This window comes from Diachasma alloeum, unplaced genomic scaffold (genome assembly GCF_001412515.2).
Source record: "Diachasma alloeum isolate Michigan unplaced genomic scaffold, Dall2.0 Dall_scaffold_00755, whole genome shotgun sequence".
Taxonomy (NCBI): Eukaryota; Metazoa; Arthropoda; class Insecta; order Hymenoptera; family Braconidae; genus Diachasma; species Diachasma alloeum.
This window is the reverse complement of record NW_021680885.1, coordinates 193472-218549: the sequence shown is the minus strand read 5'-3', so window position 1 is coordinate 218549 and position 25078 is coordinate 193472. Positions and strand designations below refer to the sequence as shown.

The window sequence follows — 25078 nt, the reverse complement described above, 5'->3', positions numbered from 1 at the left end:
GCTCATGAAAATCCTTCGGCCGTCCACACAATTTGGAATTCACAAAAAAAATTATTAAAAATCCCCTGATTAGGGCAGCGGGAAAATTCTCAATCGAGAATAATCCCCAACCCCACCGGTGCATTTTCCACCGAAAATTTTGACCCCAAGTGTTTGCGTTGAATAATTACCCTTTATTTATCTCGAAGACTTGGTAGAATTTATTTTCAAAAATTAATGAAAAATTCCCTAATTAGGGCACCGAGAGAATTCTTAATGGGGATCAACCCCCAACACCCCCGGTGCATTTTCCAAAAAAATTTGTGACCCCAAGTGTTTGCGTTGAATTATTATCATTTTTTTCCCCGAACCCTTGTTGAAACTGATTTTCAAAAGAAATTAGAAAAAGAAGTGAGAGAGAAATCAATAAAGAAAATTTGCAAGAGAAAATTTATTAGGGAAGAAGAATTTCAAGTTACCGACTCGAGATAAAGAGCAACAGTCGGTAAAATCGCGTACGCATGAGAGAGGAAAACGACTGAAGAGCCCGATAGTAGCGCAAACTATTCGTGTTTCGCCGCGCAATCGCGCCGATTGGTGGGAGTCGCAGCCAATCGGGAGAGAGTTGAGAGTAGTAGAGTGGGAGAAGAGTCCAAGGGCAGCGCGAAGCATATAAAAGGAGCTGCAGAGCAGCGAAAAATCAGTATCTCACGCAGACTTAGCTCACTAGAAGGGTTCCCTTGTAAGCAACACAAGGCGGCCTAAACCGGAGGGGTATCCCCGGTAGAAACCAAGCCTGAACCTCCACTAGAGGGGTATCCCTAGTGGAAGTTCCGATAGGAGGTCTAGTTCGGAGGGGTATCCCCGGACGAAGCCATTCCCAGAGAGAATTAGAATGGCGAATCTCCGTTGAAACCAGAGGGGTATCCCTGGTGGAGACGTGAATTCCCCATTAGGAGGTGGAAACCGGAGGGGTATCCCCGGTGGAAACCATTAGAGAAGGAGATTGGTCTAGAGGGTGGGAAAGTCAAATTTCTCGTAGAAGGCTGAAATCGGAGGGGTATCCCCGGCGGAAGCCAAGTCCGAGCCTACACTAGAGGGGTATCCGTAGTAGAAGCTCCTTAAGAGGTCTATACTGGAGGGGTACCCCCAGTAGAAACCTGAAAATCTCCCTTAAGCCAGGGAGGGATTAATTAAGTAAATTACATGCGAAAAGCATTTAGATTCGAGGAAACGTAGTAAGTCGCAAAGAAATTTGTCATTTCAATTTAGAAGATTGAATACTCGTGAAAAAAAAAGCAAAAGTAAATAAAAGAAAATTCGAGAGTCGATTAATTAATTAATCAATTAGTACACCCGAACTTCTCAGTACACTGCCGCGGGGGGTGAAAGGGTTGACTAATTCGCTGTTTTAGTTTGCTGTAGATATTATAGAAGGGGGCCTTCTTCAAACATTGACACCTGGCTCCACTTGACATTTTCCAGACATGTCTGAACTTGAGTTTTCCAGTACTTTCTCGTTTGCCGCTCCTCTTCGTGTGAAATTGTTGTTGATAACGATATAAATATATAAATATTTATTTTGAAAAGAAGGGTTCAAAAGGGGAGGGAGTAAGTATATCTGCAAAGGTAGAGGATCAGTCAACCAGAAACTTAGGTACCCCCACCAATTTGGCATAGTCCTCGACAAATTGTACACGTTGTAGTAGGAGGAGTTTCCGAAATATCTTCATCTGCTGCAAACTGATAAGGATGGAAATGCATTGGAAGATGTCCGAATGCAATGTTTCGTTTACATAGATTTTCTCGGTTTACCTGGGAACGCACGTGTACTCACAACCCTAAGAACATGATGTTTGACCAACTGGAGCAGAGTTCTCGGACGCTTTAATGTCCTATCGCACCGCAAAGATGAAATGTTATCGAGTACAGTGTTCAGATATTTTTTTCCCACGAACAAAAAGTGTTGCTATTTCGTAAATAATTTTCCATGAGTCACATGATTCTTTTTCAACCAATCACGTGACATTTTCCAGAGGGGTCGAGCATAGGCACACCCACATGTGCCTTTATATAAACAAATTTCACCTTGGTTTTCCGCTAGTTCTTTAGTGCCTTTATCGTGAAAAACATGAATCCTAATGCGTGTAAAAGATTATTAAGGTCATTGAATGATGCGTATGAAATAGTGAAAACGAATAGGAGACCCAGGGAAATTCAACAATGGATTAAACACATCAGAGGATATTCGAAGAAATTAATGCATTATTGAAGAGGAGTTCGAGTCATAGTGAAAAAAGCCGTTTTATGCCACTCATGCCTGAAACCGGCTGGATTACACACTCGACGCTTCGCGTCTCGTGTCTAATTCAGTCGGTTTCAGGCTTCGTGACATAAAATTTTGTTCAGTACTGGTTGGGAAATTTTGTCCTTAACGTGTGTGGTTACATAACTTGCCTTCGGCTCATGCTGTAAACCCCACACACGTTAAAGACGATATTGCCCCATATGTACTGAAATATACTATAACTCACATGTTAGGATGACTGAAAGCGTTCTATGCAAAGTTGAGAAACTTGGGAGTGATAGGAGGAGACTTAAGGGGTAATTTAACTGATGGAGTCCGATGGGAGGACTTACAAAGTGTTTTTGAGGGTCGTATGAGAACCGGTGTAATTATTAACGTGAAAAATGCAGACATACCCAAATTTTTAGATGGTGCTAGACGAATGCTCTGTGTACGTTTGAAAAATGCATTGAAACAAGAAGGAAGTTTGAAAGTGAATGTAGTATTAACATGTAAATATGAAATTAATCGAGATGAACATCTTCTTGAAGAAGAGAAATATATCAATACCAAAAATGGAATAATTCTTGATTCAACTGATATTAGGCAGTGGTTTGATGAAAACAAGAGACAAACTTCTAGTGAAAGCGGTTGAGTTCCAGGAAAGAGACTCCGGCTGGAGATTAGTTGACGTCATCAATTTGGAAGTGCATATGAATAAATATAATCCATTGCGGGGAGGATCTAGCTTTGTTGAACTACCTGGATGGATTAAAAAGAAACATGCTGTCGTGAACGTTCAAAATAAAGACGATGCCTACTGCTTTTATGGTCCATCATGCCCGCTCGTTACAATGTTCGAGATAAGTAATGAACAAATTCATATCCCTCTTTCAGCACTATCGTAAAAAGTTTTGCTAATTTCAAGTACCCGATAGCATTGAAAGACATTCCGAATTTCGAAAAGACGAATGAATTGTCGATAAATGTATATGGAATTGATAGTGATGAAGAATCAGATAAAAAATGGATTGTGCCACTGTATTTAAGCAAAAATCCTCCCACCACACTACAACAGGAATGAAGAACGATTCACCTTCTCATGATTGAAAAAGAAGACAACCTCGATGAAGATGAGCAAGAAAAGATTAATCACTACACATGGATCTCCAATTTATCTCGCTTACTCAGCTATCAAATTTCAAGGAAAAAAAGTAGAACACTTTTATGTGACAGGTGTTTATTCCACTTTTTCAAGGAAGAAGCGTACACTAATCATAGGGTCGATTGTGTATCGATGAACAAGTGTCGAATGATTTTTCCCCGTGGTGATGAAAGAAATTTGAAATTTCAAAACTTCAAAAATCAACTGGCTGTTCCATATGTTGTATATGCCGATACTGAATGTTTATTGGAAAAAGTACTCAATGACAATGATCAAAACACGAAAATATATCAAAATCATGTGCCATTCAGTGTCGCATTTTATGTGAAATGTAGTTATGATGACTCAAAATCGGAACTCTTTAATTATCATGGGAAAGACTGGATATAGTGGTTCATTGAGCAGTTACATCTGTTAGCGATAAAAGTCGATTCTCAATCACAGCGAAATGAGCCCATGAACTTGACTTTTGAAATGGAGCGAGCTTTTAATGCAGCTAAAAATTGTTACGTTTGTGGCAGAGCATTCACCGAAAAAGCAGTGAAACATCGGGATCACTGCCACTTCACAAGCAAATATCGTGGTGCCGTTCATCCCGGTTGTAATTTGAATTACACGGAATCGTGTGTAATCCCAGTAGTTTTTCACAATTTGTCAGTTTATGAGTCATATTTTTCTATTAAATCTCTAGCCAAACAATTCCAAGGCTCAGTTACATTACCACCAATTAATAAAGAGAAATACATTTCCTTTACGAAATTGGTCAAATCGACAAGAGTCCACTTGAGATTCATTGACTCATTCCGTTTTATGGACACTAGTATCGATAAAATGGCTTCATATTTAGAGGAGGGGAAAAAGAATAATAACCAGTTATTACCTTCAAAAACAAAAATTTGAACTCGTCACAAGTAAAGGAGTTTTCCCATACGAATACTTGGATTCATGGGAGAAATTAAGTGAACGCCAATTACCTCGGCAAGAAGATTTTTATTCTCAACTGAATGACGAGCACATATCAGATAGAGATTACAATCATGCATGCATTCTGAAGAAATTTCGGCATCAATACTCTCGGTGAATATTCAGATTTATATTTAAAAACTGATGTATTGTTGGCGGATATTTTCGAGAATTTCCGAGAGAAACGTTTCACATCATATAAATTGGATCCTCTCCATTACTACACTGCACCTGGTTTAGCACTTGATGCTATGCTCAAAATGACAAAAATCGATATGGAATTATTCCAAGCCCCGGAAATTCTCCTCTTCATTGAAAAAGGCATCAGAGGAGGATTGTCGCAGTGTTCAAACCGATATGGGAGAGCAAATAATCGGTACATGGGAGCTGATACGCATAACCCTAAAGAAGAACTTGATGTACTTTGATGTCAACAACTTATAGGGAGCCGCCATGAGCCATTATTTACCTCATGGAAACTTCACCTGGATGGAAGATTGGTCATCCCTCGACGTCCTAAAAATTCCAGATGACGCAAGGACTGGAGATTGACCATCCTGGAGATTGACCTGGAGTACTCAGAGAAGTTGCATCAAGAACGTAGAGACTTGCCATTGTGCCCAGAGCATATAATTCCCCCAAACGGTCAGTCAAAGTTACCAAAATTATTGACGAGTTTAGACTAAAAAAAAAATTACGTCATTCATTATAAGAATTTAAAGCAATATTGTAGTTTGGGTGTAAAGATCACTAGAGTTCATAGAATCTTGAAATTCTCTCAAAGCTCATGGTTAAAGAGATATATTGATTTAAATACTAATTACAGAAAAAAATCCCAGAAAGACTTTGAGAAATTTTTTTACAAATTGATGAATAACGCAGTTTTTAGAAACACTATGGAAAATGTGAGGAAACATGTGGATGTGAAACTAGTATCAAAATGGGAGGGACGAGGGGGTGCTGAGAGCTGGATTGCTAAGCCCAATTTCCATAGCAGTATTATTTTCGATAAGGATTTGGTAATAATTCTAATGAGCCGTACAAAAATTGAATTTAATAAACCAATATATGTAGGCTTCAGTATTCTAGATATTTCTAAAACATACATTTACGATTTTCATTATAATTATGTAAAAAATACTTTCAACAATAGGGTGAAATTATTGTACACCGATACAGATAGTCTTATCTATCACTTTAAAGATGATATTTCTGAAGTTATGAAGAATAATAGAGACAAATTTGATACTTCGGATTACCCTGTAAATAATGTATATAATATGTCTCTAAGAAATAAGAAAGAAATAGGTCTAATGAAGGATGAAAATGATGGCAAAGTGATGATTGAGTTCGTGGGACTGCGAGCAAAAATGTATAGTTTCAAAGTGTCTGGTGAAGATTGGGAAAAATCACGTGCCAAAGGAATTAAAAGATCGACGTTGAAGCGTATCACATTCGATGATTATGAAGCATACTTGAAGCAGCATCAAAATGTTTGGATGTCACAAAATATGATTAGATCCATAAAACATGATGTGTTTACCATCAATCAGACGAAATTAGCTCCAAGTTGGCACGATGATAACCGCATTCTCTTGCCAGATACAACAGACACTTTGCCTTACGGATTTAAACATAATGCTATTGTAAATAACTTGTAAAGGAATAGAAAATATGAAAATGATTTTCTTTAGGAAAAAACGTCATTATTCAATAAAATTCCGCATACATAAGTCTCCTTAATCCACCGAATGCTTATACTACCGTTTTCATCCTCTTCAAAACTAAGAAAAGTAATAATACTATAAGCCAACTTACAAATATTCCCAGTGCTATCGCTAAAAATAATGCAGTATTGGATGATTGCTCAACTTTTTTTTACACATATAAAAATTCATCTAGTTGTACATAATACTGGGGAAGTAAATCAATATATTTTGGTACTATCGGTGTAACATTGAGGTTTCTAACGACGATATATTCTACTGATATGTCCACAAATTGTTGGTACCCAATCATCGTTGCATAAGATGTGAAAACTTCACATCCTGTCTTGACTTGAAGAATCCCTGTGCCTGAGATATTCATTGCATCTCTCCGCTCGCCCCCACATGAAACATTCACCTCCTCTCTCTCGGGCACTGAGTAAAGCCAGCCGTGTTCAGTTTGTTTCCAATATGACTGAAAGGCAGAACTCAATTTGATATTACAATCAGGAAGAGGTGATAGTTGTCTACCAGTCATAAACATTGCAGCCTCACAAATTGGTTGAGAAGTAGCATCATAGAATGGGTACTTCAGTTTATAAATATACTCATGACCATCTGTGGTCAGGCATTCGGCAATGTCCTCGGAGCGTGCCAGGGTAGAATGACGTTGGCTAAGCAGCAGGTAGGCCCGTCGAGGTTGAATGTACGCTTACCCCTGGCTGCAGCCAAACACTTGTGCTGTAGGATATGGATACATTTTGTACAATTCCTATGTCTTTGAGTTGAACAGTAGGATTTTCAATATTACATCTAATTTCCCATCATCACATCCAATCTTTACCTTCAATTTTTCTAGTAAATCATCAGAACGTGGTTGTTCAATCGAGAAAAGGAGAACCAATGACTGATCCTGTCTCATTGCAATGAAATTATTGACAGCACTTTCCAGTTTTGTATAAGTGAATAATTCAAAATGAATGACTTCTGCGTTTGCAGAATGTATGGGATCAATTATCGTTTCCAGAGAATACATGTACTTATCCAGCTCGATTTGCAAACGTTTCGACCAATATCGGATGCTATTCAGCATTCCATGATGAAGCAATGATGGGAATTTGCTCTCTTTTTGGGACTCTTTATGAATTTGACGGCCTTTAAAAAATCTTCAACACAGGTTTCATTTTTATTTCTCAATTGATCGAGCTGATCATGTAGGTGATGCAATCCTATTTGAGCCATATGCCTGTGACAATCACTGATCGTTCGATTCAATATTTCCTCATAGTTGAGTTGGATTTCATTCAATGATCCGAAATGAGTTTCTGAGGTAATTCCAACATATCCAGAAGGTAGACATTTACTTTCCTCAGACACTGATTGATTCATGAAAAACAGTCATTGGTTCATNAAGATGTGAAAACTTCACATCCTGTCTTGACTTGAAGAATCCCTGTGCCTGAGATATTCATTGCATCTCTCCGCTCGCCCCCACATGAAACATTCACCTCCTCTCTCTCGGGCACTGAGTAAAGCCAGCCGTGTTCAGTTTGTTTCCAATATGACTGAAAGGCAGAACTCAATTTGATATTACAATCAGGAAGAGGTGATAGTTGTCTACCAGTCATAAACATTGCAGCCTCACAAATTGGTTGAGAAGTAGCATCATAGAATGGGTACTTCAGTTTATAAATATACTCATGACCATCTGTGGTCAGGCATTCGGCAATGTCCTCGGAGCGTGCCAGGGTAGAATGACGTTGGCTAAGCAGCAGGTAGGCCCGTCGAGGTTGAATGTACGCTTACCCCTGGCTGCAGCCAAACACTTGTGCTGTAGGATATGGATACATTTTGTACAATTCCTATGTCTTTGAGTTGAACAGTAGGATTTTCAATATTACATCTAATTTCCCATCATCACATCCAATCTTTACCTTCAATTTTTCTAGTAAATCATCAGAACGTGGTTGTTCAATCGAGAAAAGGAGAACCAATGACTGATCCTGTCTCATTGCAATGAAATTATTGACAGCACTTTCCAGTTTTGTATAAGTGAATAATTCAAAATGAATGACTTCTGCGTTTGCAGAATGTATGGGATCAATTATCGTTTCCAGAGAATACATGTACTTATCCAGCTCGATTTGCAAACGTTTCGACCAATATCGGATGCTATTCAGCATTCCATGATGAAGCAATGATGGGAATTTGCTCTCTTTTTGGGACTCTTTATGAATTTGACGGCCTTTAAAAAATCTTCAACACAGGTTTCATTTTTATTTCTCAATTGATCGAGCTGATCATGTAGGTGATGCAATCCTATTTGAGCCATATGCCTGTGACAATCACTGATCGTTCGATTCAATATTTCCTCATAGTTGAGTTGGATTTCATTCAATGATCCGAAATGAGTTTCTGAGGTAATTCCAACATATCCAGAAGGTAGACATTTACTTTCCTCAGACACTGATTGATTCATGAAAAACAGTCATTGGTTCATCTATTTTTCTTCTTTCTGAACCCACCGCAACCGATTTTCACCACAAAGTACTATCACGCATGTAATAGCCTCTGCATAATATTTACATGTATGATTCATATATTCTAGTTCATCTCGTGTGATGACTGGCCTTTGAGGAATTATTGTCTTCTAGTCAATGTGTCTTGCTAGTTTCCACTCAGCTGTCCATTCATAATGCAACCCATTGGAAAACCGTATTTACAAAATCCATAGAGTGACAGAATGATGCTATGAGTAGTTGAAACGCTAAAACTGTGGCCATTATATTGTCTTGTCCAAAGAATCCACTTGGCTGGTAAAATTACGATTAGCCTGATGGTTCATATCAGGATTCCCCCACCAGCGTTTCCTCATCGATCCAAACATTAGAAGTGTTTTTGAACTCCAAACTTTTGACAGATCGCCCATTGCTAGTTTCCTCTCACAAGGTGGCATTGAAATATTTTGACTAGTATTGACGCCTCCTCACAAACACCGTCACGAATCAATTGATTTTCATAATTGAGCATTTTGGGGCTGATTCTCCGGAAATAAGGATTGGTAATGATTATGTTAAAGCACATTTAGCGTAACCATTATGTGAGCTCAAATAACGATCTAGCCCTGATTGTGCGCCTGATGGAAGATTATAATATATGGGTACTCTAATATATGATCCTAGCTTTACGGAGTTCTTCAATAATGGAGATAATTTCGGTATGATTTTTAGCTACTTGCAAAGTTATAAGTAGTCGGAGGCGATCAACTAGGTCATTAGGATCATTCCAATGAACATAATTTGCTATATTAGGTGGCTATATTAATTTGCTATATACTCGTCGCTAGAAACCTCAATGTTACACCGATAGTACCAAAATATATTGACTCACTTCCCCAGTATTATGTACAACTAGATGAATTTTTATATGAGTGTAAAAAAAGGTGAGCAATCATCCAATACTGCATTATTTTTAGCGATAGCACTGGGAATATTTGTAAGTTNTAAATATACTCATGACCATCTGTGGTCAGGCATTCGGCAATGTCCTCGGAGCGTGCCAGGGTAGAATGACGTTGGCTAAGCAGCAGGTAGGCCCGTCGAGGTTGAATGTACGCTTACCCCTGGCTGCAGCCAAACACTTGTGCTGTAGGATATGGATACATTTTGTACAATTCCTATGTCTTTGAGTTGAACAGTAGGATTTTCAATATTACATCTAATTTCCCATCATCACATCCAATCTTTACCTTCAATTTTTCTAGTAAATCATCAGAACGTGGTTGTTCAATCGAGAAAAGGAGAACCAATGACTGATCCTGTCTCATTGCAATGAAATTATTGACAGCACTTTCCAGTTTTGTATAAGTGAATAATTCAAAATGAATGACTTCTGCGTTTGCAGAATGTATGGGATCAATTATCGTTTCCAGAGAATACATGTACTTATCCAGCTCGATTTGCAAACGTTTCGACCAATATCGGATGCTATTCAGCATTCCATGATGAAGCAATGATGGGAATTTGCTCTCTTTTTGGGACTCTTTATGAATTTGACGGCCTTTAAAAAATCTTCAACACAGGTTTCATTTTTATTTCTCAATTGATCGAGCTGATCATGTAGGTGATGCAATCCTATTTGAGCCATATGCCTGTGACAATCACTGATCGTTCGATTCAATATTTCCTCATAGTTGAGTTGGATTTCATTCAATGATCCGAAAAGAGTTTCTGTGATAATTCCAACATATCCAGAAGGTAGACATTTACTTTCCTCAGACACTGATTGATTCATGAAAAACAGTAATTGGTCCATGTATTTTTCTTCTTTCTGAACCCACCGCAACCGATTTTCACCACAAAGCACTGTCACGCGTGTAATAGCCTCTGCATAATATTTACATGTATGATTCATATATTCTAGTTCATCTCGTGTGATGACTGGCCTTTGAGGAATTATTGTCTTCTAGTCAATGTGTCTTGCTAGTTTCCACTCAGCTGTCCATTCATAATGCAACCCATTGGAAAACCGTATTTACAAAATCCATAGAGTGACAGAATGATGCTATGAGTAGTTGAAACGCTAAAACTGTGGCCATTATATTGTCTTGTCCAAAGAATCCACTTGGCTGGTAAAATTACGATTAGCCTGATGGTTCATATCAGGATTCCCCCACCAGCGTTTCCTCATCGATCCAAACATTAGAAGTGTTTTTGAACTCCAAACTTTTGACAGATCGCCCATTGCTAGTTTCCTCTCACAAGGTGGCATTGAAATATTTTGACTAGTATTGACGCCTCCTCACAAACACCGTCACGAATCAATTGATTTTCATAATTGAGCATTTTGGGGCTGATTCTCCGGAAATAAGGATTGGTAATGATTATGTTAAAGCACATTTAGCGTAACCATTATGTGAGCTCAAATAACGATCTAGCCCTGATTGTGCGCCTGATGGAAGATTATAATATATGGGTACTCTAATATATGATCCTAGCTTTACGGAGTTCTTCAATAATGGAGATAATTTCGGTATGATTTTTAGCTACTTGCAAAGTTATAAGTAGTCGGAGGCGATCAACTAGGTCATTAGGATCATTCCAATGAACATAATTTGCTATATTAGGTGGCTATATTAATTTGCTATATACTCGTCGCTAGAAACCTCAATGTTACACCGATAGTACCAAAATATATTGACTCACTTCCCCAGTATTATGTACAACTAGATGAATTTTTATATGAGTGTAAAAAAAGGTGAGCAATCATCCAATACTGCATTATTTTTAGCGATAGCACTGGGAATATTTGTAAGTTGGCTTATAGTATTATTACTTTTCTTAGTTTTGAAGAGGATGAAAACGGTAGTATAAGCATTGGGTGGATTAAGAAGACTTATGTATGCGGAATTTTATTGAATAACAACATTTTTTCCTAAAGAAAATCATTTTTATTTTTTTCTATTCCTTTACAAGTNCAATCCTATTTGAGCCATATGCCTGTGACAATCACTGATCGTTCGATTCAATATTTCCTCATAGTTGAGTTGGATTTCATTCAATGATCCGAAATGAGTTTCTGAGGTAATTCCAACATATCCAGAAGGTAGACATTTACTTTCCTCAGACACTGATTGATTCATGAAAAACAGTCATTGGTTCATCTATTTTTCTTCTTTCTGAACCCACCGCAACCGATTTTCACCACAAAGTACTATCACGCATGTAATAGCCTCTGCATAATATTTACATGTATGATTCATATATTCTAGTTCATCTCGTGTGATGACTGGCCTTTGAGGAATTATTGTCTTCTAGTCAATGTGTCTTGCTAGTTTCCACTCAGCTGTCCATTCATAATGCAACCCATTGGAAAACCGTATTTACAAAATCCATAGAGTGACAGAATGATGCTATGAGTAGTTGAAACGCTAAAACTGTGGCCATTATATTGTCTTGTCCAAAGAATCCACTTGGCTGGTAAAATTACGATTAGCCTGATGGTTCATATCAGGATTCCCCCACCAGCGTTTCCTCATCGATCCAAACATTAGAAGTGTTTTTGAACTCCAAACTTTTGACAGATCGCCCATTGCTAGTTTCCTCTCACAAGGTGGCATTGAAATATTTTGACTAGTATTGACGCCTCCTCACAAACACCGTCACGAATCAATTGATTTTCATAATTGAGCATTTTGGGGCTGATTCTCCGGAAATAAGGATTGGTAATGATTATGTTAAAGCACATTTAGCGTAACCATTATGTGAGCTCAAATAACGATCTAGCCCTGATTGTGCGCCTGATGGAAGATTATAATATATGGGTACTCTAATATATGATCCTAGCTTTACGGAGTTCTTCAATAATGGAGATAATTTCGGTATGATTTTTAGCTACTTGCAAAGTTATAAGTAGTCGGAGGCGATCAACTAGGTCATTAGGATCATTCCAATGAACATAATTTGCTATATTAGGTGGCTATATTAATTTGCTATATACTCGTCGCTAGAAACCTCAATGTTACACCGATAGTACCAAAATATATTGACTCACTTCCCCAGTATTATGTACAACTAGATGAATTTTTATATGAGTGTAAAAAAAGGTGAGCAATCATCCAATACTGCATTATTTTTAGCGATAGCACTGGGAATATTTGTAAGTTGGCTTATAGTATTATTACTTTTCTTAGTTTTGAAGAGGATGAAAACGGTAGTATAAGCATTGGGTGGATTAAGAAGACTTATGTATGCGGAATTTTATTGAATAACAACATTTTTTCCTAAAGAAAATCATTTTTATTTTTTTCTATTCCTTTACAAGTTATTTACAATAGCATTATGTTTAAATCCGTAAGGCAAAGTGTCTGTTGTATCTGGCAGGAGAATGCGCTTATCGTGCCATTTTAGAGCTAATTTCTTCTGATTGATGGTGAACACATCATGTTTTATGGATCTAATCATATTTTGCGACATCCAAACATTTTGATGTTGCTTCAAGCATGCTTCATAATCATCGAATGTGATACGCTTCAACGTCGATCTTTTAATCCCTTTGGCACGCGATTTTTCCCGATCTTCACCAGACACTTTGAAACTATACATTTTTGCTCGCAGTCCCACGAACTCAGTCATCACTTTGCCATCATTTTCATCCTTCATTAGACCTATTTCTTTCTTATTTCTTAGAGACATATATACATTATTTACAGGGTAATTCGAAGTATCAAATTTGTCTATTATTCTTCATAATTTCATAAATATCATCTTTAAAGTGATAGATAAGACTATCTGTATCGGTGTACAATAATTTCACCCTATTGTTGAAAGTATTTTTTACATAATTATAATGAAAATCGTAAATGTATGTTTTAGAAATATCTAGAATACTGAAGCCTACATATATTGGTTTATTAAATTTAATTTTTGTACGGCTCATTTGAATCATTACCAAATCCTTATCGAAAATAATACTGCTATGGAAATTGGGCTTAACAATCCACCTCTCAGCACCCCCTCGTCCCTCCCATTTTAATACTAGTTTCACATCCACATGTTTCCTCAGATTTTCCATAGTTTTTCTAAAAACTACGTTATTCATCAATTTGTAAAAATCTTTCTCAAAGTCGTTCTGGGATTTTTTTCGGTAATTAGTATTTAAATCAATATATTTCTTTAACCACGAGCTTTGAGAGAACTTCAAGATTCTATGAACTCTAGTGATCTTTACACCCAAACTACAATATTGCTTTAAATTCTTATAATGAATGACGTAATTTTTTTTTGAGTTTAAAGTCGTCAATAATTTTGGTAACTTTGACTGACCGTTTGGGGGAATTATATGCTCTGGGCACAATGGCAAGTCTTTACGTTCTTGATGCAATTTCTCAGAGTACTCCAGGTCAATCTCCAGGATGGTCAATCTCCAGTCCTTGCGTCATCTGGAATTTTTAGGACGTCGAGGGATGACCAATCTTCCATCCAGGTGAAGTTTCCATGAGGTAAATAATGACTCATGGCGGCTCCATATAAGTTGTTGACATCAAAGTACATGAAGTTCTTCTTTAGGGTTATGCTTATCAGCTCCCATGTACCGATTATTTGCTCTCCCATATCGGTTTGAATACTGCGACAATCCTCCTCTGATGCCTTTTTCAATGAAGAGGAGAATTTCCGGGTCTCGGAATAATTCCATATCGATTTTTGTCATTTTGAGCATAGCATCAAATGCTAAACCAGGTGCAGTGTAGTAATGGAGAGGATCCAATTTACATGATGTGAAACGTTTTTTTCGGAATTTTCGAAAATATCCGCCAATAACAATACATCAGTTTTTAAATATGAATCTGAATATTCAGCGAGAGTATTGATGCCGAAATTTCTCCAGAAATCACATGCATGATTGTAATCTCTATCTGATATGTGCTCATCATTCAGTTGAGAATAAAAATCTTCTTTCCGAGGTAATTGGCGTTCACTTAATTTCTCCCATTAATCCAAGTATTCGTATGGGAAAACTCCTTTGCGTGACGAGTTCAAATTTTTGTTTTTGAGGGTAATAACTGGCTATTATTCTCTTTTTCTCCTCCTCTAAATATGAAGCCAATTTATCGATACTAGTGTCCATAAAACGGAATGAGTCAATGAATCTCAAGTGGACTCTTGTCGATTTGGCCGATTTCGTAAAGGAAATGTATTTCTCTTTATTAATTAGTAGTAATGTCACTGAGCCTTGGAATTGTTTGGCTAGAGATTTAATGAAAAAATGTGAGTCATAAACTGACAAATTGTGAAAAACTACTGGGATTACACACGATTCCGTGTAATTCAAATTACAACCGGGATGAGTAGCACCACGATATTTGCCTGTAAAGTGGCAATGATCCCGATGTTCCACTGCTTTTTCGGTGAATGCTCTGCCACAAACATAACAATTTTTAGCTGCATTAAAAGTTCGCTCCATTTCAAAAGTCAAGTTCATGGGCTCATTTCGCTGTAATTGAGAATCGACTTTTATTGCTAAAATATGTAACTGCTCAATTAACCACTGTATCCAGTCTTTCCCATGATAATTAAAGAGTTCCGATTTTGAGTCATCATAAAGTTCTACTTTTTTTCTTTGAAATTTGATAGCTGAGTAAGCCAGATAAATTCGAGATCCATGTGTAGTGATTAATCTTTTCTTGCTCATCTTCATCGAGGTTGTCTTCTTTTTCAATCATGAGAAGGTGAATCGTTCTTCCTTCCTGTTGTAGTGTAGTGGGAGGATTTTTGCTTAAATACAGTGGCACAATCCATTTTTTATCTGATTCTTCGTCACTATCAATTCCATATACATTAATCGACAATTCATTCGTCTTTTCGAAATTCGGAATGTCTTTTAATGCCATCGGGTAGTTGAAATTAGCAAAACTTTTTACAATAGTGCTGAAAGAGGGATATGAGTTTGTTCGTTACTTATCTCGAACGTTGCAACGAGCGACCATGATGGACCATAAAAGCAGTAGGCATCGTCTTTATTTTGAACGTTCACGACAGCATGTTTCTTTTCAATCCATTCAGGTAATTCAACAAAGCCAGATCCTCCCCGCAATGGATTATATTTATTCATATGCACTTCCAAATTGATTACGTCAACTAATCTCCAGCCGGAGTCTCTTTCCTGGAACTCAACCGCTTTCACTAAAAGTTCTTCTCTTTGTTCATCAAACCACTGTCTAATATCAGTTGAATCAAGAATTATTTCATTTTTGGTATTGAAATACTTCTCTTCTTCAATAAAATGTTCATCTCGATTAATTTCATATTTACATGTTAATACTACATTCACTTTCAAACTTCCTTCTTGTTTCAATGCATTTTTCAAACGTACACAGAGCATTCGTCTAGCATCATCTAAAAATTTGGGTATGTCTGGATTTTTCACGTTAATAATCACACCGGTTCTCATACGACCCTCAAAAACACTTTGTGAGTCCTTCCATCGGACTCCATCAGTTAAATTACCCCTTAAGTCTCCTCCTATCACTTCCAAGTTTCTAAACCTTGCATAGAACGCTTTCAGTAATCCTAACATGTGAGTTAAACGTCTTTTCTCACTATGACTCGAACTCCTCTTCAATAATGCATTAATTTCTTGCGAATGTCCTCTGATGTGATTAAGCCATTGTTGAAATTCCCTGGGTCTCCTATTCGTTTTCACTATTTCATACACATCATTCAATGACCTCAATAATCTTTTACACGCGTTAGGATCCATGTTTTCCACGATAAAGGCACTAAAGAACTAGCGGAAAACCAAGGTGAAATTTGTTTATATAAAGGCACATGTGGCTGTGCCTACGCTCGAACCCTCTGGAAAATGTCACGTGATTGGTTGAAAAAGAATCATGTGACTCATGGAAAATTATTAACAAGATAACAACACTTTTTGTTCGTGGGAAAAAAATATCTGAAAAATGTACTCGATAACATTTCATCTTTGCGGTGCGATAGGACATCAAAGGGTCCGAAAACTCTGCTCCAGTTGGTCAAACATCATGTTCTTACGGTTGTGAGTACACGTGCGTTCCCAGGTAAAGCGAGAAAATCTATGTAAACAAAAGATTGCGTTCGGACATCTTCCAATGTATTTCCATCCTTATCAGTTTGCAGCAGATGAAGATTTTTCGGAAACTCCTCCTACTACAACGTGTACAATTTGTCGAGGACTATGCCAAATTGGTGGGGGTACCTAAGTTTTTGGATGACTGATCCTCTGCAGACATACATACTCCCTCCCCTTCTGAACCCTTCTTTTTACAATAAATATTTATATATTGATATCACTATTAACAATGATTTCCCAGGAATGGGACCGGCAAACAGGAAAGTACGGGAAAACTCAAGTTCAGACATGTCTGGAAAATGTCAAGTGGAGCCAAGTGTCAATGTTTGAAGAAGACCCCCTTCTATGATTTCTACAGCAAACTAAAACAGCGAATTAGTCAACCCTTTCACCCCCCGCGGCAGTGTACTGAGAAGTTCGGGTGTACTAATTGATTAATTAATTAATCGACTCTCCAATTTAGCCGTGATCTGCGGAATTAATCTGCGAATTACGTAATTAATACGCGAATTACGTAATCAACCGCGGATTAATCAAGCCTTCCACCCACCCAGCCCCCTGGCATGAATGATAATGAATTTCATAATTGAATGAATTTCATAATTGATGGATTGATTAATTAATTAATTAATTCGCGCAAATTAATTAACCCTTTTATACACTTCCTTGCGTTAATTACATCAACTAGGTTGTCGACAAAGCGTCTCGGAGTCCAAAACCGTGAATTAATGAATAAATCGACAGATTAAACCGTGAATCAAACCGCGACCCGCGGATCACACGGCGAATTACGAATCACACCGCAAATTACGCAATCAACCGCGGATTAATTAATTGATTAACCCATAAACCAGATCGATAATTGAACTGAGACCCGCGAATTAATCAACCCTTTCACGGAGGTGCATTGACCAAGTCGTCGACAGAGTCCCATTTGATCGGAAAACCGCGAATTAAGTTAATTGGCCGCAAATTAATTAATAGATCCGCGAATTAAACTGCGACCCTCGGATCACACGGTGACCCGCCAAGTAATCAACTCTTTATGCCACTCCCTCGTGGGGCTGGATTGACAAGTCGCCAATAGAGCCTCATTTGACCGAAAAAAACCGCGAATCAAATTCATTGACCCGCTATTCAAATCGCGAATTAAATTAATTAACCCGCGAATTGAAACCGCGGATCCGCCAATTAATCAACCACCCACCCACTTTCATCTGACCCCCCCCCCCTACTGGGCCCCAACGACCAGGTCTCCGCTAAAACGTTGACCCAGAACCGGCATTACTTAACTGCTCAGATAATTTAAAGCTAATTAAGAGCTAATTTTCTACGTTTCCAAAAATATTTTCAGCTAACCCAGTTTTTGGAAAAACGGCGTTGATGCTACCTTATCGCAAGTTAGCAGAAAAAATGGTTAAAATATTAACAAAATTTGGTTTTTGACATGGGATAATTCAGAGCTCATTAGCAGCTATTTTTTGACGTTTCAAAAAATGTTTTTTTTTTAAATTTGTTTTTTCTTTTAAAAACGATGCATTTACATACTTTTGACCAAAATGTAGAAATGAACTGACAAGGAGAGGTCACGTCTTTCGGGTCACCGATTTGGCTGGGTCTCTGTGTATTTCAAGAGGCCCACCGGTAGAGTGCATCCCTAAATCCCTAGGGTGCACAACTCGGAAATAAGGGAGAAATTCCTGTTCAAACTGTTGAGTTCAAGACCCACACCAAATTTTTTTTGGTTTATTTTCGCAGAAAATGTTCCTTTTATCACAATTCGATGATTCAGATGATGGGAAATGAATTTCAATGACATATATCGAATATTACCTTCATTGAAAGGACAATGCGTTCGAACTGTCTCCCTTCCTGTCTCGGCGGCGCCCGTCAGTTCGAAGCCAACATCCAATCGCATCAGACGTATATTTTGTGAGTTGTGTACCCAAAATTAGTGAAAAAGTAGCATAAAATGGAGCAAGAAGCTGCATCATCATCTCATCGTCTAGCAGAGGAGATTCTTCGCAATTCTGTTCATAGTGAGGAATCGAAATAACTCCTCAAAGAAGCCGTAAGCCACTGTGAAGCGCTGTTATTGAGAAATGATCTCATAGTGGAAGAAACGCCAACGACGATTTCAGCACCAGCGGTGCTGATGGGAGAAGAAATCTTCCACCAGATCACGGAAATGTTGGAAGAGAGACAGATGGTGGAGGACGAGGAATTAATCCTTCCCAACGAACAAGACGTAGACCAACTGTATGAGCCTGTCGAGGAAGCTAAGAGCTCTGCTTCTGATGAGTACAAGCCTCCCGAAGAAAAAAAAAGAAATTAGACTTTGTCCCCCTGGAAAGTAAGATCAAAGTGCTGAGGTTGGCCAGAGAACATCCAACTTGGAGCTTGGAGATACTCCAGAGGAAAGGCTCACGGAGTTTGAAGAGAAAGGATGACTTGAAGCGTTGGGAGCAAGATGTCGCAAAGGGAGGAACAGTCTATGAAAAATATGCTGCCATCGATTCATAGACCTATGATCGCTTTGTAGAGGCTTGGGCAGAATACGCACAGGTAAAATTTGACTTGAACGTTGTCCCTTCCTAAGGGGGGTATAATGGCAGGAAAATGAACCAACAATATTTTTTTTTATTTCAGGTAACAACGAGGAATTTGCGGGAGTAGGCATTGGCCGCTGCTAGCCAATTCAGGGATTCGAACTTCGAATTCAAGGCCTCAACGTGTTGGGTAGAAAAATTTAAGAGGAAACACCACATTCGTCAGCGGAAAGTCACCAAGTACATCAGCCGCAAGGAGCACTGCACAATGACAGAGGTCCTGGAGGCGGCAAAAAAATTCTGTACACAAGTAAAGGCAATCACCAAGAATTTCCAGCATGCACTCATCATCAACACCGATCAGATGGGTTATCAATACCAGTCTGCTTATGATAGGACACTTGAAGAAAAAGGGTCAAGAACTGTGCTGGTAGAAAAAACTGATCTGAACAAATGAGTCACTCGTACACAGCACAGTATGGCATCACAATGTCGGGAAAATTGTTGCCTCATGTGTTCCTGTGTTTGCAGGAGACCACAGGATCTTTCGGCCCACGAGTGAAAAAAACTGTCGACGCTTTGACTAATGAGTTCGGTAATGTTGTGGTAACTTGCTCGAAATCCGGCAAATTGACGTCGGGGTTGTATTGTGAATTTCTTGAAAAAGTAATCCAATTTTATGTAGAAGATAATAATTTTTTATTCATAGTCGATTCCTGGGGAGGGTCACACAAATCCGGTGATTTACCATGAAATTTTCCTCAATCAAGAAAATCTGCCAACTTGTACCATGAAAATTATCCCTCCGATATGTACTGCAATCTGTCAATCATGTGATGTGTATTTGCATAGACAGATAAAAAATTTTCATCAAGAAAATTCAGAACTGCACATATTTGGTTGCAGAAAAACGTGATATCGCATCTCGCGAAGATGCGATACGAATCCACTCATTGATCCATCATCAATTATCAGCTCCGGTTTGTGAGTCAATGATCAAATACGCATGGTTTGCGTCTAAACTATCCGATGAAAGAAACATTTTCCTGAATGTCAGTGAGGTATGTTTTCCCGTTGATAAATTGCAAACGCCCTGTGCTTGCAAAAATACAGTCTTCATCTCTTGTAGTAGATGCAAGATAAATTTGTTTTGTTTGTTTTTATGATAATTATCATCCAAAAAATTGTACAACTGACAGTGACTGAAAACAATAAAATTTACTTCTTGTTCCTCAATTTCTGTTACATTTTTTAATTGAAATGATACAAAAATTCCGTAATTAGGTTTTGAATGATTGAGCTGTGCTAAAAAGAACATTTTCTGCGAAAATAACTCAAAAGTTTGAACAGGAATTTTTCCCTTATTTCCGAGTTGTCCACCCTAGGGATTTAGGGATGCACTCTACTAGTGGGCCTCTCGAAATACACAGAGACCCAGCCAAATCGGTGACCCGAACGGCGTGACCTCTCCTTGTAAATCTCATTTATAAAAGTAGCAACAAAATCATTTTTGACATTGGGTAATTGAAAAATAATCACCAGATAATTTTTTATAATTCCAAAAGTTTTCATGTTTATGTCGTTCGGAAAACAATAGCATTGCGGCTTATTATGAGCTAATTTTATATGCACCCAAAACTTGCCATATATTAGCAAATAAATGATTCAAACATGAACAAAATTTGATTTTCGACATCCGATTATTTAAAGCTCATTAGCACCTATTTTTCTCACGTTTCAAAAAAAAAACAAGTGGATAATTGCATTTCCTGTAAGTGCGTATAGTTTTGTTGCTAATAAATTAGCAATATGCTTCCGAATGTATGGTCTATTTCAGACATTTTCATTTTAGTATTATTTTTAACTTCCCGACCCGGAGGGAAGAAGTTATTTGGTAATGATTTTTCAATTATTCAATGTCAAAAATGATTTTTTTGCCACTTTTATACATGAGACTGAGTTAATTTCTATATTTTCGTCAAAAGTATGTAAATGCGTCGTTTTCTGAAAAAAAAAAACATTGAAATGTTTTTATTAGAAAAAATTTTTTTTTGAGAAAAACAAATTTTCTTCAATAATTTTTCGAATCGTGAAAAATAGTTGCTAATGAGCTGTAAATTATCCTATGTCGAAAACCAAATTTTGTTTATTTTTTACCCATTTTTTCTGCTAACCTGCGGTAAGCTAGCATCGACGCCGTTTTTACAAAAATTGGGTTAGCTGAAAACTTTTTGAAAACGTTGAAAATTAACTCTTAATTAGCTTTAAATTATCGGACATCGAAAATCAAATTCTATTGATTTTTTAAATAATTTTTCTGCGAACTTCCAAAAAAGCTAGACACGTTTTTTTCAAAAACGGTATTAGCAAAAAAATTTTTGAAGGCATACAAAATTAACTCATAATAAGCTGCAAATTGTCCAATATTGAAATTTCGATTCTGCTAGTTTTGCCTGCTAGTTTAACATATGTCGTTTTTTTCAACCGAAATATTCAATAAAAAATATTTCATCAAGGAAATTAATAAAATTTTATTTTTCTCAATAAATTGTTTCATTGAGACATTTTCTACAGAAATTTATCTGCCACCTACTGAAAGTTGTACAGGAAGATTACATTCTACTGATTTTTCATATCATAGTTTCGACGAGACATTTTCTGTTAGAAAGACTGCAGTAAAGCTGCGGAATTTTTTAATAGAATTGGCGAAATAATAATAGAATTTTCAATAGATGTTCAATAGAAGTCCAATAATATTAAGTAGCAAATTCGACAAAAAATTTCGTGTGTGCATTAAATATATTTAAAATTGAATTATATTTTGTCATATGGGTGTTTTGAAAAATAAAAAAATTTAGTTCAGAGGAAAAATATGTGGAGATCTAAAATGATCACAATTGGAAGAGCACTTACAGGTGCTTTGCTAGCATTTTTTTGCTGACTGTTGATGTTTACGAATAAATATGAATAATAAGGTCATATTATATTTAAATATAATAATAAGTAGAGGAAATTATCGACTATTTTGAAAATATCTTAATGGAGAGCATTCTACACTGGTAGAAACGATTAGTTATTGTTAACGAATGGATTTGGTTGGATACGAGGGTCTATGCGGTCTCATCAAATGTTCATTCGTTAATAGTTAACAAACGCACATTTGAGGCTTATTTGACTTGATTTTCACCTTTCATGTGAACCACTCGTTAACTATCAACGAATATTCGTTTGATCATATTCAACTCTACCATTCGTTAATAGTTAACGAATCTCGTTTGGAATAAATGAATCAGTCTATTAGTGTATGAAATACGAAGCTTTTCGATATTTCCCATTTAACTCCGTAATAGTTTTAAAGACATGTGAAATAACTCGCGTTAGAGGATTTCTGGATTCAAAATTATCGGAGTGAATTGATAGATATTTTGAAAAATATCTTCTACAGCAAGGGATTTACATAATTTTATTATCATATAAGTTTGTTAGAAAAGTCTCTGGGCGAAAAAAATTTCCGCGATTTTTATCTCAATTTGATAACACGGTCTTACAAATTTTGGTAGCATTTGAGCTTGGGGACGAAACTTACACGGCTTTGTTCACAAAACTTCGCGAGCACGTTTAGTTTTAGGAGAAAAAAGTAAAAATTGTGAAATCGATTCAAATGATCGTGTTGAAAAAAAAATTATAAACAAATGAAATTCATGTTTGAAATAGTTTATTGAATAGACAGAATTGGATATGTAGGCGCCGAATTCCTACAGTTTGAGATATACATGCCACTAGTTGTTTGGAATTTCTTTGGTTACAAATTGCCTAGAAAGAATTTGCAAATCTTTTAGGGGAATATTACCCGTAGAAAGAGGTTGAAAAAATTCCAAAGGCCATTTTTGTGAAAAAACTTGGATTTCGAAAATGTTTCCGTGGTCAATCTCCTTGAATTTCATAGTTGTCTTATTTTTCAAATTGTTTCTATAAAATTTTTAAACTCATTTCGCTTCAATATTTTCGTTACAGAATTCTGACGCGTACATAGGAGAAAGTATGTAAATTGAATCATTAGACAATTATCAGCTTCAGGTATGCTGCGTGATGAGTCATATCGCCTTTGTAGTAATTTGTAAGAAAAAATTCTGATCTGTCATGATTTTTTTTGTCCCTTATTCATTCAGCTTCATCTTCTGTCATAAAATGCTAAATGAGCTCAATTCCCCCTTTAACTACAAATCAATTCCTTTAATGAAAATAGTTTTTAACTTATTATTCCATTATTGAATCAATTAACCCCAAGCCTTTGTCAGTAATAATGCATAAAGAAAGAATTGTTGTTGTTTTTGGTGAATTACCTTGAAGAAAGTTCAGCTGTCAGTCTAATTTTGATTGGTCTATAAACAGCTGGGTAGTTGTTTATTTCAAGGTGAAAGTATATTTGTACGAATGAACCTTGACCTAGAAACTTTTCTACGACTTGTCAGTGAGGGAAAGTCATTGGGGAAATACTAGAGCAAGAAAGAAATTTTAAGGATACCATAAAACCTAGGAACGTGAGTTTATTCACGTAATTTTCGCGGCTTTATTGTTATTGTTATTTTCATATTTTTTTCAATATAAATTATTTTTAATTTTCAATGGTTATTTAGACACATTCATCTTTGTTGTAATGACTATGCTATTGTGTCCTTTGGTTAATGTTTTCATTCATCAGAATTTTTTCCCGGGAGTAAGGCATAAAGTTTTAATTCACTAATTAGTGAAGTTCTGATGGAGTATGGTTATTGATAATGCTACTTTACTCACCCTGACACCGGAGTATGTTCTGATATCCGATCTTAACAAAATTTTCATAATAGCCATTTTCACTCTGTCACTCCACGAGTTTCAAATCAAATGTGATAATTTATTAAATCCATGAAAACTGTCTTGTGACTACTTATGTAGCACTGGGTTAACACATAACCAATATTGGTCAGAGTCAGGCGAGCAGCACAGCGACTGGCGATTGGTATCAGGGGGGTTTGTATTCTATTCCTTTGACTTTGACTGGCTATATCCCCGTCCTCAGATAGGGGCAAGTGCCATGCATTCTCTCTTGAAATATAATGACATCTGTTCAATGCTTATCAGGGGGGTGGGGGTTTCGTTGCTTCTTCCACACTAGCCCATGGTGTGGTTAGAACGAGATGGCACACTCGGCAGACTAGCCCAAAAACATAGTTGCCCATAAGTACATGCAAAGAGGATTGACTAAAGTAGAGGCGAAGATCTCGGGGTTAGACTGACCCCAAGCCAAAAGTAGTTCGACCCCAACGGAGGGATGCCGCTACGGTCGAATCTGACGGCTGGGCGAACTGCCTGTGCGGGTAAATCGGCAGTAGCAGTCCCGCTGTCATAGGGATAGTTTCGGAGTGCAATTTGTGTCCTCCTCGTCCTCAGCATGTTCTTAATGTTTTTCAGGTGATTCATTTGCTGACTAATTAATATTAAGGAATGAAACACAGAGGGTGTGATGGAGAATTAAATTCCCCATCAATCGATCCCCGTTGCATCCCTTAATCTCTGTAACAAAAAAATACAAACTACGACAAAGTCATGGACCAGTGAGAAAAATAATTTTGTTCTCGGCGCACAGTGACTTTTTACCATTCGCTCGCGAATTAAAAATTCACTTCTCCCCTCCTAATTGAGATTAAGGGATGAAAAAAGAGTAGTTCGACGGAGAATTAAATTCCCCACCAACTGACCCTCTTTCATCCCTTAATCTCTGTGAAAAATGGAAGAAACTGTCATGGAAATAACAGCGCAGTAAGAAAAATAATTGTTTTGCGGC

General features: G+C 37.2%; 1 protein-coding gene across 1 annotated transcript in view; it reads right to left on the bottom strand.

The window, feature by feature from the left end:
- Positions 1-24386, bottom strand: part of LOC107044530 (haloacid dehalogenase-like hydrolase domain-containing 5) — a 37030-nt gene extending 12644 nt beyond the window's left edge. The window contains exon 1 of the mRNA XM_015266446.1: positions 24049-24386. Within this exon, the coding sequence (XP_015121932.1) occupies positions 24049-24105 (57 nt within the window). The 5' untranslated portion in view covers positions 24106-24386. The remainder of the gene's footprint in view (positions 1-24048) is intronic.
- Positions 24387-25078: the final 692 nt, after the last annotated feature.